At 46.9% G+C, this 18,056-nt stretch overlaps 2 protein-coding genes across 2 annotated transcripts; both read left to right on the forward strand.

Moving 5' to 3' along the window:
- Positions 1-7,153: 7,153 nt before the first annotated feature.
- H6S33_009976 (uncharacterized protein) lies at positions 7,154-7,525 on the forward strand (the record flags this gene model as incomplete). Its single annotated transcript, XM_044841779.1, has 2 exons — positions 7,154-7,267; positions 7,364-7,525. The coding sequence occupies 2 exons, from the start codon at positions 7,154-7,156 to the stop codon at positions 7,523-7,525; spliced, it is 276 nt and encodes a 91-aa protein (XP_044697119.1).
- A 7,562-nt stretch (positions 7,526-15,087) lies between these two features.
- Positions 15,088-16,442, forward strand: H6S33_009977 (uncharacterized protein; the record flags this gene model as incomplete). Its single annotated transcript, XM_044841790.1, has 3 exons — positions 15,088-15,366; positions 15,433-16,148; positions 16,208-16,442. 3 exons carry the CDS (start codon positions 15,088-15,090, stop codon positions 16,440-16,442), a joined length of 1,230 nt encoding a protein of 409 aa, XP_044697120.1.
- Positions 16,443-18,056: the final 1,614 nt, after the last annotated feature.

An 18,056-nucleotide genomic window follows, 5' to 3' on the forward strand; every position in this document is an offset into this window, starting at 1 on the left:
GACAATACTTATTTTATTTTTTTATTTTTTTTGTAATTGCAACCGGAAAAACCAAGTTCTCTGAATAACTGAGTGGGAGCGTGGGAGGCAAGGAAGTGTGGAGAGGAGGGGGTAACTTGAATGGTAATCAATTGATGATGATGAGGGGCCGAAAAGGCAAGAAGGAAAGCCTGAACAAAGAGATGTACTGCAGAAATCGGAACCCAAACAGTTTCTCCGAGGCTGTACTTATTTGTTTCCGCACGGATGTGACGATCTCGAGCGGAGGCGTGGGCTTTGTTAATGCAGACGTGGAGGTGGAGAGGAGGGATGCTGCAGGGCTTGATGACGCTCAGGGAAGGATGGGTGCATATGGGAAGATCAGGACGTCCTGCTAATGCTCATGCTGCTGCTGCTTGTTGCGCGAAGACCGGATGGAAGGAGGGGTCGAGAGAAGGACAGGCGTAGAAGAAGGGAGGGGAACGTTGGGAGGAGGTGGAGGTCGTTGTCGACAAGGACAGCAGCTAAGCACGCAGGCAAGAAACGACGAACTGCTAGCTAACTGTAGGCACTAGGAGTGAGGAGAACCAGAGAAATCGAATTATGGTAGGAGGAGTTCATGCAACTCGGATTGGATACTGCGTTATATTCCCGACTGGCCGCCGTCTGGCTAAGGAGTAGGAGGAGTAGGATGCATCATGATCAAGCAGCAGCATGGGCAGGCAGCAGGCAGCAGCAGCAGCAGCAGGCAGCATGAGCAGCAGCAAGCAATTGCGCAAAAGGAAAGGCCCCGGCCTGGAAAGGGGTGGTGCTGTCTGTCGGTGATAATGCGTTGAAGAATGGCCAGGACGAGAAGAATGGCTCTGACTGGTGTCGAAGGATGAGAAGCGAGAGACCTGCAGCTCTCTAGGTCCTGGTGCGTGGGTGGTCTAACAACAGAAGAGCTTGAGGTAGTTGGTGGATGTGGATTTTGTGGTTATGGTGGTAGTGGTACTGATTCTGATGCTGCTGCTGCAGCTGCTTACAGCTTGTTGGTGAGGATAAGCTGGTTCGTCGGTTGATGGTGCTAATGATGATGGGTGAGGTGATGGATGGTCGCCATCGTGGTGATACTTTTTTTTGATCTCAGTTGAATGTAGGTGCACGGAGCCCTCTTTGCTCAGCACCACCTCTCTTACCTGCCTACCTAAGCTACCCACAAGCTACCACAAGCTGCCAACCAGCAAATCATCAATTCGTATAATTTTTCTCCTCCAATTACGCGTATCTAGTTTATCCCCAATCTTCCCCACCCACCATTTATTTTTTATTTTTTTCGATTGAAGAATCAAGATAGTATACATCTATGTACTAGGACTCTCTCTGCTCTACCTACGTCAACTTTTTGTGATATGGCTATAAGCGTTCGCTATAATTGCCGTTGTTATCAAAGGTTGTGGCCTGTAGGGTATTTTGAATTTTATTTATTTATTTTTTATCATTTTTTTAGTGGGAAAATTCACTTTACCCTTCTTTTGGATCTTCCCCGATGAGAGTGAAAAAGTGGAAGTAGGTAATGTACCGGTACATGTACATGTACATGGAAAAGAGAGTGAATGAGCGGACTACAAGAAAAGGGTCACCAGTTCGAGGAATTGGTAACAAAAAAAAAAAAAGAATAAAAAAAAAAGTAAAAATCAGGACCAGAGGTGTCAATCCACGCGTGTAAAAGCGCCCTCTAGTACTCTCAAGCACCCCTCACTTTGCAGTTAGCCACTTCCCCTCCCCATTGCACCAAACAACCCCTGGTCATTCCATCCCATCGGATCTGCTTCCAACGCAGTCCTATCATCGATCCCGCTCATCTCTTAGCCGACTTCTTACCCCCCCCCCCCTTCCCTCTTCCTCTTTACTGATACTTACGGTCTACTCTACCTACCACATACCATACGAGTCTACCCTACCTCTCTACCCTTGCCCCCTCACCCCGAAGCGGTGTTTGTTGTCACTTTCCTTTTGCTACCCTTCTTTCGTCTCAATCCCATCCAGCCGGATGTGAACCCCACCACACCACTGCACGTTCACATCCATAGCCCCTCCAAAAAAACACGTTGTGTCGAATGGGCTTCGCTGAAGCGCTGAAACGAGACTATCTTGAGCTAATCCGTGTCCTTCTTCCATTCGTTGTACTGTGGGGTAAGAAAAAGTGTAGGGGTGGGGGTTTAGATGAACCACCCAATTTTGACCGAGAGGGCTATTAGGGAATGAGATGTGCAGGAGGCAGGAAGAGATGCAGTGACGACTGGACTGCAGGGTGCGCTGGCATGGGATCGAAAGAGAGGAAGTCTCCTCCCTCCGCTACAATTACAAGCCTACGTTAAAACCCTTCGTACGAAAAAAAGGAGTACAACGTTTTATTTTTGGTGATGAGAGCACCTGCCCGGCAAGGCCGGGTAACGGGCCCGCAGGATGTCGTCTCCATGAGGAAAAGCATGGTCCAAGCTTTTTTCTCGCTCCCTCCTCAATTCTCCTCCTCTCCCTGACCCTCGCCTCCTCTTCTCCAGTTTCTTTTAGCGTTTTGCATTTGAGCATTTCTTCTATGTGCGCATGAACCTCTCACGAGGCCCGAATTTCCTCTGCAGCGTCACTACGTGCTGTTGCCATGTAAAGCACCTGCTCCAGAGTACTGTTGATTATATCTGAATGTAGCTAGCTAGGTTATACCAGTCCAGTACCACCACCACCGTACATACATCCTACTGTACCTCCAGTACCACAACCAGAGTACTAGCATAGCATAACCACCACAACTGTGCAGCAAGTCGTCAGTTAGGTAAACTCGTGATGTATTTTTTATTTTTTAATTTCATCCCCATATTTCTTTCTTTGCTTTTAGACCAATTTAATTGCGCGAAAATCATCACGCAAAGAAAAAAAAAAAAATATGAAAAAGGAATTTAGTAGAAATATCAATCAGCAAGAAGTGTCAATGGCAATGGCAATTGTATCCAGCCAAACAATGAACGAGGACATGTTCACTTTAGAATTAAAGACGCATCATGCCTACGTCTAGTTATTTCATCCCCTTTAAATTGGAATTTGCAATTGAGTGCGGCTGTTGCTCAAGCTCTCCTCACGGTGGTGTTCCTGTTCCTCCATTGCCACGTATTCCGCCGCCCCGCAGTATCCAACTCGAATTCTCAGTATAGTAAAGCTTCATAAAGGCAGCGGTCACGGTCATCGTGAGATTCTAAAAACTACCATTTTAATCCAAGCTGGAAGTGCATAATGGGAGAGCACGGGGACTGGTGGACGTGGCCTAGGTTGACGGTATGGAGAACAGAAGGCTTTCGCTTGACTTGCAGTTGACTCATGACGGGCCGTTGCACTGTAATAACCACCGAAAGCTGCGAAAGCTGGTATCAAAGTCCCGTCCCTTTGACTTGACCCGAACGACGAGAAAATTCGGTTCTTTTTTTACTTTTATTTTTATTTTTTCTTACTATACCACCGGCACTGGTCCTCGATCGCCATGTAGACCTGGGATCCTGACGGGAGTTGCATCATCTCCAATTGTTCTAAACTTCACCCACAAATACAGTCTCAGCCGCATCCAAGAATGGCAATGTCCATCGATAATCAAAAAGCCTTCCCCGCCACTTTCACCGCTCACTTGTCCACCAGTGCCAGGGAACAACAGCAACTGCATCAGTTACAATTGCCATGGAACGCCTCAACGCCAACAATGTACTTCTGCCTCGCCGCAAGATCTACCACGTCAATTGCAGATTGTGTGATGAATAATGTCAAACTCTTTTGAATCAGATTTTTGAGCGTGAATCCGACAGATTCAGCAATGACAGAATTGAGCGCTTACGACCGAAACGACAGAAAGTAGTAGTGGGCGATTTTTTTTTGTCCCGTTGAAAAAATTAACGTTATCCGCGATAGCTTTTTTACTCCAAGGGTTGTGTTGCAACCGGGGAATTGCGTTTGGTGACTCGGGTCAATAATGATGATCTCCGTTGTTTCGCAGAGTTTTGGTTCATCCGATAATGTTCGAACTACCTTGAAAACCTACCGGTCGCCGCTTTCTCGGTGTTCATCGATCATCTCTCGATTTATTCAAGGCGATCGCATCAGATTGGAAACTTCTGCGCAATGCCTGTTTCTTATTGCATGCCCTACTTCCTTGGGAGAAACAGGTGTCAATATACTTGCAGATCAATTTGTAGTCTTCCCATAATAGTTTCTCTAGCCGGCGGCATCTCCGCAGTTACCAAAACAAATTGAACCCGCAGAAACGTTAACCGAAATCATTGCTTACTCTTTATGCGAGAAATTTTGCCCGTTAAACAGGCAGAATAACTAGAGTCGCCCGCCGCATCGCCAGAACACACACACCCTCCCACAGTCCCTTATCAAAACGCGATAAGCATAATTGAAGCTTTCACCCAGCGCAGTGACGTTCTAAGCAGCAATTGCTAAACGGCTCAAACCACAACAGTACTCAATTGCTGGCCCGCGTTGCATGCCATCTAATTTCCACCCTGCATCTTCGTTGTAGTCGTTGTTCCCATCCATCGTATCATACCGGTCGCGTTCGAAATAATCGAAACGATGAGTTGTTCCGTCTTTAATTTTTCTCGGTGAACCTTTGTGGACTCCAATCAGGCGGAATCCGTTTTTGAACAACTGCCAACGAGAAATAGAGGCATCTAAACACATCCTAGCGAAACATCATAAAGGCTTGCTCTATGTAAGACGCATAGAAGGTCAACTCCGGGCTTTCCGGCGGGGGGATGTGCAAAAATGCTACAGATTGGACCTGCGCATACTGCTGAAGAACGATGCCCGTCTAGAATGCCCATTTTTCTTTCCTTGATCGCCACCCTAAATGAAGGATTTTTCTCATCATCATCATCGCGGAAAACAGATGTAAAACTTCCGCTGCAGGGAGCTGGGGTAGAAAGGTATCTGACTCGGAATGTTCTTGTACCTGGCTACATGGATTAGCCTACTAGTCACCACGATAGAATATTGTACCGATACTTACCTTTGTATTCAGCCAGCCAGCATTATCCATTATGCGGACCCGGTATCCTTTTTGCTGACTCTGAATATTCTCTCATGATTGTCCTTGTTGGAGACATCAAAGTAAAGAATTCTAGATGAAGACTCCTATTTTTGGTTCGTTGATGGGGTACGTACCGACATGAGACGTAAGTATGTTTAGCATACAACGGGGGAAGGATAATGCAGGCCAGTGTTGGTCTTCTCTTCTCCTTCGTTCCGGCAGCTCGATGTACCCGCTTCGTGGCAATCATGTCTATCTCTTGCTGATCAATTGCCCCTGAAGGTCAAGAGAGTCCCTCTGTTCTACCATCTCAACGGCAATAGTACCTAAGTATTGTTACAATGACTTGTTGCCTCATTCCCAAAGGTTATGATATACCACCTGACCAGGGCATGGCAGCAGTATCCAGACACGTGTGATACCGGTTCTCCAGTAGAAAAGGTTTCTCTATCCGCTGTACTGCATTGATCCGCACGATCATTGAGTCCAAAGTCAAGGGAGGCAGGTGACTGATGACCATAGCACAGTCGAACTGGCGTATAGAATGGCAGGAGAAACGAACCTCTATCCCGACTTGCGGACTGATTTTCTTTTCCGTACTTGTGATATGGAAAGCCAATAAGGCTTTGGCGAAATGGCGCTGTACGAGCAGGTATCACCAGGAAAATGGAGCTATTATGGGATTCGCCAATCCATAACGCATCCATTTTGATCGGGGAAGAACTTCCGCATGTTGAGGGGAGGCAACGCTGGTCCGAGAGATATGATTGCCTGTTATTGTTGCCCCTCTTCGACCCCCCATGTTCTCTATGCACACAACGTCAGCGTGGTAGGTACCTGGGATCTGATAGGCGCGCACTAACTATCAATGTATTAACGTTGGTGTTAGGCTAGGTTGGTTTGGGTTCAGAGTACTTCCATCGGCAAGGCGATGTACATACATATATCAATGTGCATGTCAGCGAATTGAATACAGACGTTTAAGAAAAAAAGAAGAGCGTCCCCCGTGAGGGGTCGTGGCGGCAAATGGATGCGACTTCTCCGACTTGCATATTTAACGATTTTCTCCCGTGTGCAGCAGCTTCAAAGACGTTGAATTCTGATTGAACGAAGCGCGATCAAGCGCCTGATGGAGGAGCACTAAAGCTGATCATGATCATCAGTGTCTGCCTGCTCGCTAAGCAAAGCTTCTACCACTCACATTCTTTACCGACCACTAGCGTCCCCATCCTTTCATAGGAGGAATGTTTCCATTTGTTTAAAGAGTGTAATATTTGAAAGGGCTGATGAGCCTCCCTTCGTTAAGTTGTTGTCCGGCGATTGAAACAAGTTGTTCGATCCAAACGAAGTTTAAGTCCCCACTCCACGTATAGCTATCTGGATCACCCTGGCCTCCACATCGGCACCGGCGATAATCCACCGTACATATCGCACGAAATCCCCATCCAACTGCAGGCCCTTTCCTTTCTCAATATTCCTGACATTACTGGCCAATGGTATGTGCAGTGGCAGAAACAGCGGTAATCCAAGTGGCAAGACGACATAAGTCCTGACAGAGCATCGGAGAAGTTCCAGGCTCTCGGGACCGGCTAATAGGGTTAGCTGATATCTCCCCCTAGTGAAAATCGATTTCTGTCCCAGGTTTCTAAAGAAATAAGTCGTATATTTCCTTCGTATCGTCGGTTCTGCAACAGTTGTTCCGGCTCCCGGAATAATTTTCGATTAATCTGGTTTCTCCCGATCTCGGAATAAATTGATGTGGCATCTACGAACCGCCCCAGGACTCCATAGACCTTTTGACCTCTTCGGGCAGAATTTGGATTAAAAATGTTTGACTTGTTGACCCGAGTGAGTGTCGTGATTGTGGATGATGTAAACATGCATATCCCATCGAGAACTGGTTGGTGTTTTTAGAACTCCTGTCTTGCATAGAATACGTGCTAAAGATTATCAGCACGACAGGATTGGCCGGAGATCGCCGAATTATTTTACAGGGATTGGAGGCAACAGCATACACTCGTTGACTTGTTCGAGGCCTTATTTTTAAGATTTTTACTATTAGCTAGATTTTCCGCACCGGAAATCTCAAACAAAACATTTCATGAAAATCTCACCAAGATGAACATCTTGATTGACAACAAAGTCTCGACCCTGAATGCCAGCGATCCTAGGATCAGGTCCAGAACCGACAAATCCCTGTCAGCATCCTCTCCGACAACAGAAGTAGCTACAGTAAGCTTTCTGGTATCTCCGACTCCAGATTCTCCAGCATTTTGACCCTTTGCAATTTGTAATCTGTCCAGAATTCTACTTATTTGAATCTATTAGCCTAGCCCAGAATTGAATTCCAATGTCGAGGGTTTGGGACTAAGCAAACCAGCAAAGGAGGACAAATATCCCAAATTCCAGGTAAAACCATGGCATTCGATCGTTCCAAGCTCCGATAATTCGACGAGTATTCCCGAGGAGGTTGATTCTACAGGTGTATAGAGGTCAATTTTTTTGGCACGGCAAAATTTACCAACATCAGCGAAGCAAACCGCTTTAACTACAGCAGTACCCGAAGGCTTCGAAGAGCAGTGTCAGCTATTCCACTGGCTGTGTACTACTTTATAGATAGCAGGTTGGTCAAACCCAGACATCCCCTTCCCGTCCCCCGTAATCCTTCTGGTGGGACGATCATCTCTCGAATCCTCGATGGGGGATAGCTAAAGATTCCAGATATCGCTGTTCACTTGGTAGCTACCCTACCTTCGAACCGCAGAACCACGCAAGCCCTTTCAAAACCTTACTGAACCCGTGTTTCAAACATAGGTTCCTAACAAGCTGTTTTCCCCGTACAAGCCTCCGATAAGCCATATATAAGCATGTTATAAGGCCTACATAAAAGTTGTAATAACTCCTTGTATCCCCAAAAGAATGTTAACAACCTATGTTCTATGAACGTTCAGGCAAGACCTATGTGGCCCCCGCGGTTCGACGGTAAGGTATGTGGGATTCAAGATGAACGAAGCTTGGAGGAATCTCGAGGTTGCTCGAACGATGACTTGTACAACGTTGCAGGTTTCATCCAGGATCAGGGTTTTCTGTACACGGGCTGAAAGGCGTCCGGGTAACTGACCAAAGGAATTTAAGGTGCGGCTCTGGTCTATCACTGGGTTAGGGTTCGGGAAGCTCCGGTCCGCTCCCGTGGGACGTTAACGTGGGATTTGAGCCTATTCTTTCCTTTTTCCTGACGCAGGAAAAGTGACTTCTAAAAATGACCATTATGTGAACACTTTGCAAATTTTGCACCAAGATTTTCGCCCACTCCATTTTAGATCGATTGAATATCCACGCATAAGGCAATCAATTCCACGGGTGCATTAGGAGGCTCCCCACACTTGGTATGCTTGCCAACGTCGTCTACTGTACACACATGCGATGTTCCATACTAAGAACTGCATATGACTGGGGAACGAAAAAAATATTTTTCAAAGTTTATGTAATCGCATAATTCATATGTGCTGATGTAATCTTTGAAATTAATTTAGCATCTGTCACATTATGACGATATTTATCCGTATAGATTACCAGACAGAATGGACAGCCTTTCTCCCATTAAACCCCCTTACTATTACTGCACAAAGAACCTATTGGCCACCGGCTTTTATCTTTTACGGGAAAAAAGTATCCCGACATGGAAGAAGATGATCAAGGCCGAAGAGAAAAATTGAAATCAAGCTCCTTTTGAGCGTTTCGTTCACATGTGGTTGTTAAACAGCCTATAATGATCGTCCGTTCTGCGCAGAATGCATAGTTAAACTTGAAATTTGAGCTCAATTTCAAGAAATTTATTTCCAATCGCATCGGACCGTAAAAACGATGCGTTGTTCAGTCTGCACTAAACAATATAGCTCCGATTTCCCGATTCTTTCAGGTACATGTACATACGTACCTCAAGTCTTTGACTTCTCTTACTCTAGTTTTCCTTGTGCAATCAAAGTCAGAGAACAATGTTGCTTTCCATTCTTGAAAGGTTTCAGAGTAGGAACCGAATATACTCAGACATTGTCCGAGTGCTCGGCGGTGTTTCGGCCCGTAGCAGATAATACCAATAATTAATTGTAAAGTCTGCAACCGAATACACACGGGGTAGTTCAGAAGTATGCAGATAAGTACTATCAGTATCCCTTGATACGTACTCCTGTCGTGAAGGCGGACAGCTCATACTTTGCAAGATCGTGAACGTCTCGTGGACGATCTGTTTCTTACTACAATCAACGCGGGCACAATCAAGCCACGCCTTCCCTAGCCCAGGAGTTCTCCTACGTACTGACTTGTCATAATACAGCGCTAAACGCGGGGTCAATGTCAGTTAAACCAAATAGTTCTCATGATAAGTATGTGCGTACAGGTTTATCAAATCCTCAGCGACCAATGGCGCATATCTGGGTTGGGGGTAAGTAGCTAGTTGCCATAGTCTGTAGGGGACATCGCCGAACCTGATTCACTAGGAATTGGTTCATCGGTATCAATCTGAAGACCTGCTTACTTGAATAACTGCAAGGCTGCCCACTAGCCGGGGATCCTTTTTTGTAACCTCTTGAATCGCATCAATGGAAGGTCTCCTAGTTACGTATTCCACTTGACTCGCGCGCCGGATGGGGGAGTAACTCTACGGTGGGAGAGTGGGGCAAAGCAGGTTTGTCCGCTAGGCCTCGTATGATCATAGAACATAGAAAAAAAGCATCGACCGCCCAGTTGATCTTGTGTACAATATTATTGCGCTGTTTTAACAGCAAGTCAAAGCTGCAGTCAGTCTCATTACATCCCTGGATCCAGCAAGAAGGAATTGAAATAATCCAGCGAGTGAAAGGTTAGCTCGGTCCAGATCATTGAGGGGCGAGCAAGAAGGCCCTCAGGCTCCCGATGTCCATGTGACCCCATCTCCGCCGGGCCCACCGAAATGTTGCCGTATAGAGGCATCAGTTATACGGAATAGCTTGGTGGCCCGGTGAAGAGTTAGTTACATAGTAGCATCTAGACTGGTGGCCCGAAAAATCACTCAAAAGATTTCAACCCCAAGCTTGCTTGCTCCGTCGTGTTTAGAAAAAAACAGTTCTTTCCTTTTCCCTTTTTTTTATTTTTTTGCTACTATTTTCTTTAGCTGCAAATCCCCCACATCCATCATCATTTAGTTGCCGATGATTTTCGGTAATGCCTAACCAGTAGATAGTGGCAAAATCAACTACGGGATTTGCGGTACAGCTGGATTAGTGGGTTGGGGATGTTTGACCCGCGTTAATCCCCCACATATGGCGCAGGATCCCAAGCTTGTCAGGTAGCTAGCTTTCTTAACGGTGAAAGATCGTATCTCAAATACATACCAAGTGCATTAATGCCAGCGATTTAAAACCATGTCGACATATGGGGTTCTCGAATCTACCAACAAAATATACAGAGAGTGAAAAATATAGTTTTACAATCATGCAGGTGAGAGTATAATAGAGGTGGTCCATCAAATGAATTGAACTCACGGCGTCGTCCAGGAACCCTCGGGGCACGAATACATTTACATGGCCCAACGGAACTGCAATTGTCGGTTGTCTTTACGTACAACTTGGACGTGGCCAGGCAGTAAACTAATAGATATTCATTGATCGTCAGGAGATTTTGTTTCAAAACGTTTCTGTAGCGTGTCGCCAATTGTCTGATTGAAATGCCCTTAGAATCATCTCCCGACCTGGTACTCACCATAATCTTTCAACTTTCACGTCCCTTGATTGGAGATCCACGGGTCTAAGATAATGGTATATATGATATCGAGATGGATCACCCTGTAAAGGAATTTGATAGGCGCCTCTTCTTGTAATTGGGTGCACCATGGAATGTAGTCGCAGACAATAGTCTTTTCCATTCAAATTCCGCCAGCAACTCCGGTGAGCCTTTCTGAAACCGTAAAAAAAGTCGGCAATTAATAGCACGAAAAAAATGCGGTATATATTTTTCCAATACTGTAGCCGTCAATAGTTGTTTTTGTGGAAGTAACGGCAGTGTTCTCAATGCTTGAGGAACTGCGAGTGATGATCCGTGAAGCCAGTGAAAGCTTGCAGCAAGGCATCATATGACCTCGACTGGAGCCCTATTGTCAAATGTAATGATAAGTGTGCATTTCGAATGATTTTGCCGCTTTATCCAGAGGGGGATACCAAGTGCTTGTGCTCCATCGGTGGAATACTCATTCAGTAGAAAGCCATATTACTGGCCCAGGCGATGGTCGAAGCACGTTCACGTGCGCGAACAAAGCCTTTCCTGGGCCAGATTGACGTATAGAATCTTAGAGATCTGATTGATCTAAGTACTAACCCCGCCCCCAATCTTTCCAAGTTGATCTCCGTTACTCTTCGAAGGTTGAAAAAAAGGGCTACCACCAAAAGCGGAGCCGTGTCTATTTCAAGCTCTTCCCCGTGTATTTATAGCCCACAGCGATGCATAGGGTATCATGATCGTTGATTCCCTAACGGCATACTACAGTCAGTAAACCACTCTGTCCTTATCAAAAAGAGTTAGATACGAAGGGCTACGATGCCATTTTGGTAATACATGTCTGACGGGGTTCGTATGTAGTTCGAAGATACTGCGGCCTGACGCCGAGTCGTTGAAAGTCACGACTTTGAGTTACTTCGAGAGGCTCTGTTCTCACTGGCCGCTCTCTACCTGTAATGTTCCACGTCGCGGGTGCCGGGACGACCGTCGGGTATGCATGCCCGGAGCGGAGAATCAGTGCCGTTGTCCAGACATTCTGGACAGGAGTTCGGGAGATGAAACATAAGAACCTCCAGACTCAGCCGCGGGCAGTCCGTAAATTCTATCCTCACCGGTCTCCCGTTTCCCGTGTCAACTCTTTATTTCCCGACCAGCGTCTGTTGTTTGCTTGAATTCCGAGGGACACTTCCCTGGGGGGGGTTGGTGGGCCAATAGAAGAAAAAAAGAAAAAAGTGAGAGAGAGGAACCAGCCAGGCGGCCTAGGGCTAATACACCGCTTCAAACAAGTATTTCAGGAGGACTACGGGTGAATGAAATAAATCCCATGATACAGGGCTCTTATGGCTTGTGTTGCGATCTTCAAGATTACAGATCTGGCGATTGTGTGACCAAGCCTCAGCAGGTCTTGGGTTCGTCTCCTCCACTTGTGTGTATTATGCGCTGTTGTGCGTTCCCTGGGGTGGTTTAACAGGAGCTGACATGTTTGCTGTAATAGTGTATGATTCCAAAAAGGAAGGCGTGAAAAGGCCCTTCATGATTCAGAGTAATCAAGCTAGGTTGTAGATGTAAAACCTCCGCGTTGTTGGTTGGGAGCTGTCTCAGAATCTGCTAATTTACCAGGTTCTGAAATGTTTCGCATCCCGAACGTATGTATGTCCTAGCCTGCCTGCCTGCCTGCCTTCCCCAGTGCGTAACTGAGTGCAAACGCAAGGCCCTTCCCAAACTCTACCAACTTCCTACCCAGCATAGGAGAAAAAGTTAGCAGCAAGACGGCCGGCAAAGTGTTAACCCGATATAATTGAGGAACTTTGCTTTTATCAATACCACAGCGAATGACTAAAGTTCGCCCTCCACAAACGTTGAACATGCAACAACCTAAGCAACAACCTTGGCGCCATCGATTTTTTTTTTTTTTTTTTTTTTTTTTGCTTTTTGAAAATCGTTACTGGTCATTCCCAATCACTCGAAGTGGCCGGCTCTCCAACAACACGTGATAGACGGCACATATCTCGTGCTGCCCCTTCATGAAAACTTTTTTTTCCTAGTGAATGATAGTTTCTGAAGTGGCAGATAGTGCCTTATTGGAGACTCAAGTTGCCGGCCCGCGGTCCTACGTATGCCAGCGTCTTGAGTCTCATGAGCGTGACTTGTACCAATTAGGTACATTTCTCCCATAACCAGTGGGTTCACGCATGCATGGCCAACCAGGGGGTGGAATAAATCCAGAAAGGAGTGATCACTGATCCCGCTTGGGTATATTTGATCCTAGAGGTCCGGGTGATATCCCATGAGTTCATCAACCTCTTTATACAGTGAAGATCTAGACTAGACGTCATATGACGTTCCGCCGCGGGATTGATGATAAACAGATCGGATAACCAGAAATCTAATTCTGGAAAAGAAAATCTGCAAAGCCCTTCTAATCCCGTTAGTAATGGAACCGAGAATCTGGTCTTACTTCTTAGCTAGAAAACCGAGTGACCATCAATGAACAAAACACACTTCCTCCTGCGTGGAAGAGAAAGCATCAAAATACATGAAATTTCGGTATAGTGAAGCACTCCTCAACCACTCACGTGACCCAAGCGTAGAATAAAATCTCACCCTCATTATCATTTCACAAACACAATTCTCGAACTTTCTTCTACCACTAGGCGACCTATCATACCTGCAGCTGACAAGATATGGTCCCAGGATCTTGACACAGTCCCCATGACCGATAAACTCACCTCCATGGATCCAATGTCTCCTCAGACCCTGCACGACCTCAAGAACACTCAGTCTCGGCAATCATGACCACATCCCGAGTGCTTCGATCATATCTCTGGAACAAAAGCCAATAAAACGCTCAAATGCAAAAGTTTGCAGATGGCCTGATGAAGTCATATCATTCCGACGAAGGCACCTTGATTGGTTTACAGTAGTACGGGGGTGCAAGAATAGTGGCGGTGCTTTTTATGCCCTCACAAAGGCAGATTCCATCACCGTAGCTAGGCTTTCTCAAACCCTTGTGGGACCGCACCAGTTATCGTATCGAGAGAATGGTCAGTTACACCGACTGATACGGTGCATCTAGCTTCTGAATGGCAGTTAGTCAAGCATCTGCGCAGATGGCTTCTCCCGATATGCATATCCATTGGCCTGCTCTCATGCCAAAAGACCAATAGCCCCACCACTAATCACATGGCGAGAAACAAAACATCGAAACATCGAAACACAAGATATCACGCAGCCGAGTGATACCCCATGACCACCGAGGTCCGCTTAACTCGATATCGCTGGCCATGGAATTGAACATATACCATGATCTAGAGATGGGCACGAGACAAGCTGTCTTGAAACTTGGGATAAGACAAGACAAGTCTAGGCGGTGAGCGAGACAACACAATCTGGGCTAAAAGCTTTGATATGATTCTCAAGTGTAGGTAGTATTTCGATGGAAGTGTCATAGATGATGGTTCGATTAGGAGGTTTAGAGGAGACCTCGCTAAATACATGGCTTTCGCTTAGCGTCATGCTGATACCACGACACCCTTGACCTCTATTGTACTGCTCCCTACGTATACAATATCATGTGCATCAAAACCTTTTTGACTTTCCTTCATCGCCCGATTTGTTTTCTGGATTGGCGTCAAGAATTTGGGCATTTATTCCAATGATTCAAACACAAAATCATCAGGAGCCCTACTACCGTTGCAAAGTTCCGACACTAGTCCCTTGTCTCGAGTCCTTCAAGTTTCGATCCAAAGAATACGTACAATGTACTGAGACGAGCTCGAGATCTGGAAAGATCTCGTGCCCATCATGTCACTAAATTACTATTAGCTAGGAGGGAGAAACCTAGCTACGGATACAGCACCTGAATGCCAATGCTTGGACCGCACTTTATTCCGTTTAAGCTTAAATGAAACGGCCTGTCGGCCCTGGTTTTCCGGCGCGGTGGAAGGTACCACAGGCTCTTATATCCCCGGATTTACTTCCCCTGCATCTGTATACATATCATACATCATCTGTTCCTGGAAGCTGGTATTGCTAAATCCCCGGATACCCGTCGTGTAGTTTCCCAAATGACTTTGAGCTGATTTATATATTAGCGCTCTAGGTACCATTGACTTTAACCCGGAATCACGCGCCGTACTATATAGCTATACCTTGGGCGTGGGGTGAGTTCAATATATTGAATACGAGCTTCTTAAATATCTTTAAGAGATATTCACTATAAAAAGGCCTCAGTAATCCTCCCAAACACCTCAGGCAGCAGCATCTTCTCTGCAAAATCGAAGCTCGCCGTCCAAACCCCCAAGATGCATTTCCCTCTTCTCTCTGCGCTCCTTGTACTCTCTCCGTCCCTGCAAGCTCTTGTAGCCGGCAGCCCCCTCCTGACCGAGAAAAGGACGACAGAACCAAGCTGCAACAGCGACAACCCCTTCCTGAACCACGTGCAGTACGCAAACACCGGTTACGCTACAAAGCTCGAGGAGACAATCCAGAGCTTCCTCGCCGATGGCGATGAGCTCAATGCGGCGCGCACAAGAACCGTGCAGGGCGTTAGCACCTTCATGTGGGTTTCGAGCTCCGGCGACGTAAGCCCTCCATTCTCCCATATCTATATCAGATAATTGTATAAAGAAATTCTAACACCTCCTCAGATCCCCAGCCTCAGCGCACGCCTCGACGAGGCAATCCGTGCCCAACGCCGCCCACCCAACAAAAAGCTGATCTTCCCGCTCGTAATCTACAACCTCCCCGACCGAGACTGCAGCGCCAAAGCGTCCGCCGGCGAACTCTCCCTCGCCGACGGCGGCCTCGAAAAATACAAAACCTTCATCGACACGATTGCCACCGCGCTCTCGGCGCCACCCTACGACCGCCTCGACTACGCCATCGTCCTTGAGCCCGACTCCCTCGGTAATGTCATCACCAACCTGGCTACCGCGCCGGCTTGCGTGACTGCTGCACCTGGTTACCTCGCAGGACTCTCGTACGCAATTCAGAAGCTACAGCGCGATAATATCGCGCTGTACATTGACGCTGCGCACAGCAACTGGCTGGGGTGGCCGTCGAACTTGGAGCCTGCTGCGAAGGTGTTTAAGCAGGTTGTAGATGGCGCGGGATCCGGCGCGAAGATTAGGGGCTTTGCTACGAATGTGTCCAATTATAATGCTTATAATGCCACCGTTCCTGATGTCATCTACGGGCCCGGCCCGGATAACCCGAACTGGAGCGAGCTGAAGTATGCGAAAGCGCTCGCGCCGTATCTTGAGGCAGAGGGCCTGCCGAGTAAGTTTATCATTGATCAGGGGAGATCTGGAGCCCAAAATATCAGGACGGAGGGTGGACACTGGTGTAATATTAAGGATGCAGGGTAAGTTCTATATTGCTGTGACTGCGGCGTGAGAGCTAGTGTACTAATGGGTTCTATAGGTACGGAACGCGTCCGACGACGGATACGGGCGAGTGCATTGTGGACTCCATTGTGTGGGTCAAGCCCGGCGGTGAATCTGACGGTACCAGCGACACGAGTGCGGCTAGGTTCGATGCCAACTGTGTCAGCGAGGATGCGGATGTCCCGGCGCCGGAGGCGGGTAGTTGGTTTAATGACTTTGTCAAGAGGCTGGTAATCAATGCGAACCCGCCATTAGAGCCTACTTATGTTTGAGTCGATTGTATATGTATATTTTGGTGTCTTGTATGATGGGTATAAGTACATGTAAGTTATGTAGGTAAAATAGTATTTGAATGTGATGCGATGTGTGTCATAGGCCCTGCACGCTTTCCGAAAAAAAAAAAAAAGCTAATATCTGATTGAAAGAGCTAGTCAAGTGCTGCAAAACCAAAGCAATACATGTACATGTAGTCAAACAATCTATCCTAGCCTCCTGCGTGCCTATGCCCTGCTTTGAGGTGATGTATAAATTACAGTCAGTATAGGATCCGATAACGAGGCCAGTACTAACCATTTCTTCTCGAACCAAATTATAACCCCAAATCTCGAATAAATTTGGCATTGTAGCCTCCTCGGATCCGGGAGTAGATCCTAGCTAATGGAATCAGTTTATGATACGTGTGTAAGATATAACTACAAAACTGTATCTTATACTCGAGCTTCATAACTTAACTCAACCTAACTCCCCACTGTTGCCACCCAGGACCTGCCAAAATTCGGGCGCCCTATATCAAAAGAATACGGGATATTTGGATCTTCCAATGAGATGATCTGTCGATCCGAGGCTATCATGTTGACACTTGTCACTGTCGACACCTGCCATTGGCCATGTCGACACCTGTCCAATCCATGACTATATACAGCTAGTTGGACTCCTTGCCGGGAAAAGAATCAAGTCACTTAACTATCTCGTCCTGCCTTTTCAACAAGGAAACCCAAATACGAATGAATCAACAGAGGAATTTTGCATGCAATTAATGACAAAAGAAAAAAAGAAAAAAAAAATTAAAGAAATACGGGATACACCGAGTGATATTTCATGATGCGGCTGTGCCAACCGATCCATCGCAACACCAAGATTTATGACCAACCTTCGACAGCGATCATTGATGCCCATCAACGTCACAAACACACCCGATGATCGGTTTATTAGTCCACGGCTCCCCCACGCCTACGCCCACGCCCACCCCCCACATCACAATCACAGATTATCACTCGATTCCACCACCTCCGCATCTTGCCCTGTACCACCATGGCCACGGACGGACCATACCGGGACGGGACTGGATTGACACCCTCGGTAGCCCGAGCCCTCGGGTCCCATGCGGATAAGCGGCACTATTCTACTCTAGCTACAATGTACTCTGACTACATGTCACTATGTAATTAACCATCTCCCCGTCCGTCGGTCCTGCCTCCGCGCGCGTTGCTGGGGGTGCGGACGGATACCCACCAACACCAACACCAACAACGATAGGAGGGAAATACAGGGACGGAGGGGGGGGGGATCCCTAAAGCTTTCCTGTCTGCGTGCACTTTTCCCGAACTATCTAACGTCTAGCTAGCAGCACCATGATCTGAGGGCGCGCCTTCAGCACCCCCCCCCCTCTCCAATTCTCAATATCCATCAGCCCTCTCTAGCAGCAGTTGATTACGCAGAGAAATCTAGATCCTCATCTTTCCTGCCCTACATGAGAATACCACTCACCTACCTCACATAACCGCCATCCCCCATGGAAAACACAAGCACGCCAAGGCATCAAACCAGGTCATCAGATCCACGGCCTTGGCAACACCATGCTTCACACAAAACCGCACACGCGCACC

The sequence above is a fragment of the Morchella sextelata genome (assembly GCF_020137385.1).
Source record: "Morchella sextelata strain SCLS chromosome Unknown scls_4, whole genome shotgun sequence".
Taxonomy (NCBI): domain Eukaryota; kingdom Fungi; phylum Ascomycota; class Pezizomycetes; order Pezizales; family Morchellaceae; genus Morchella; species Morchella sextelata.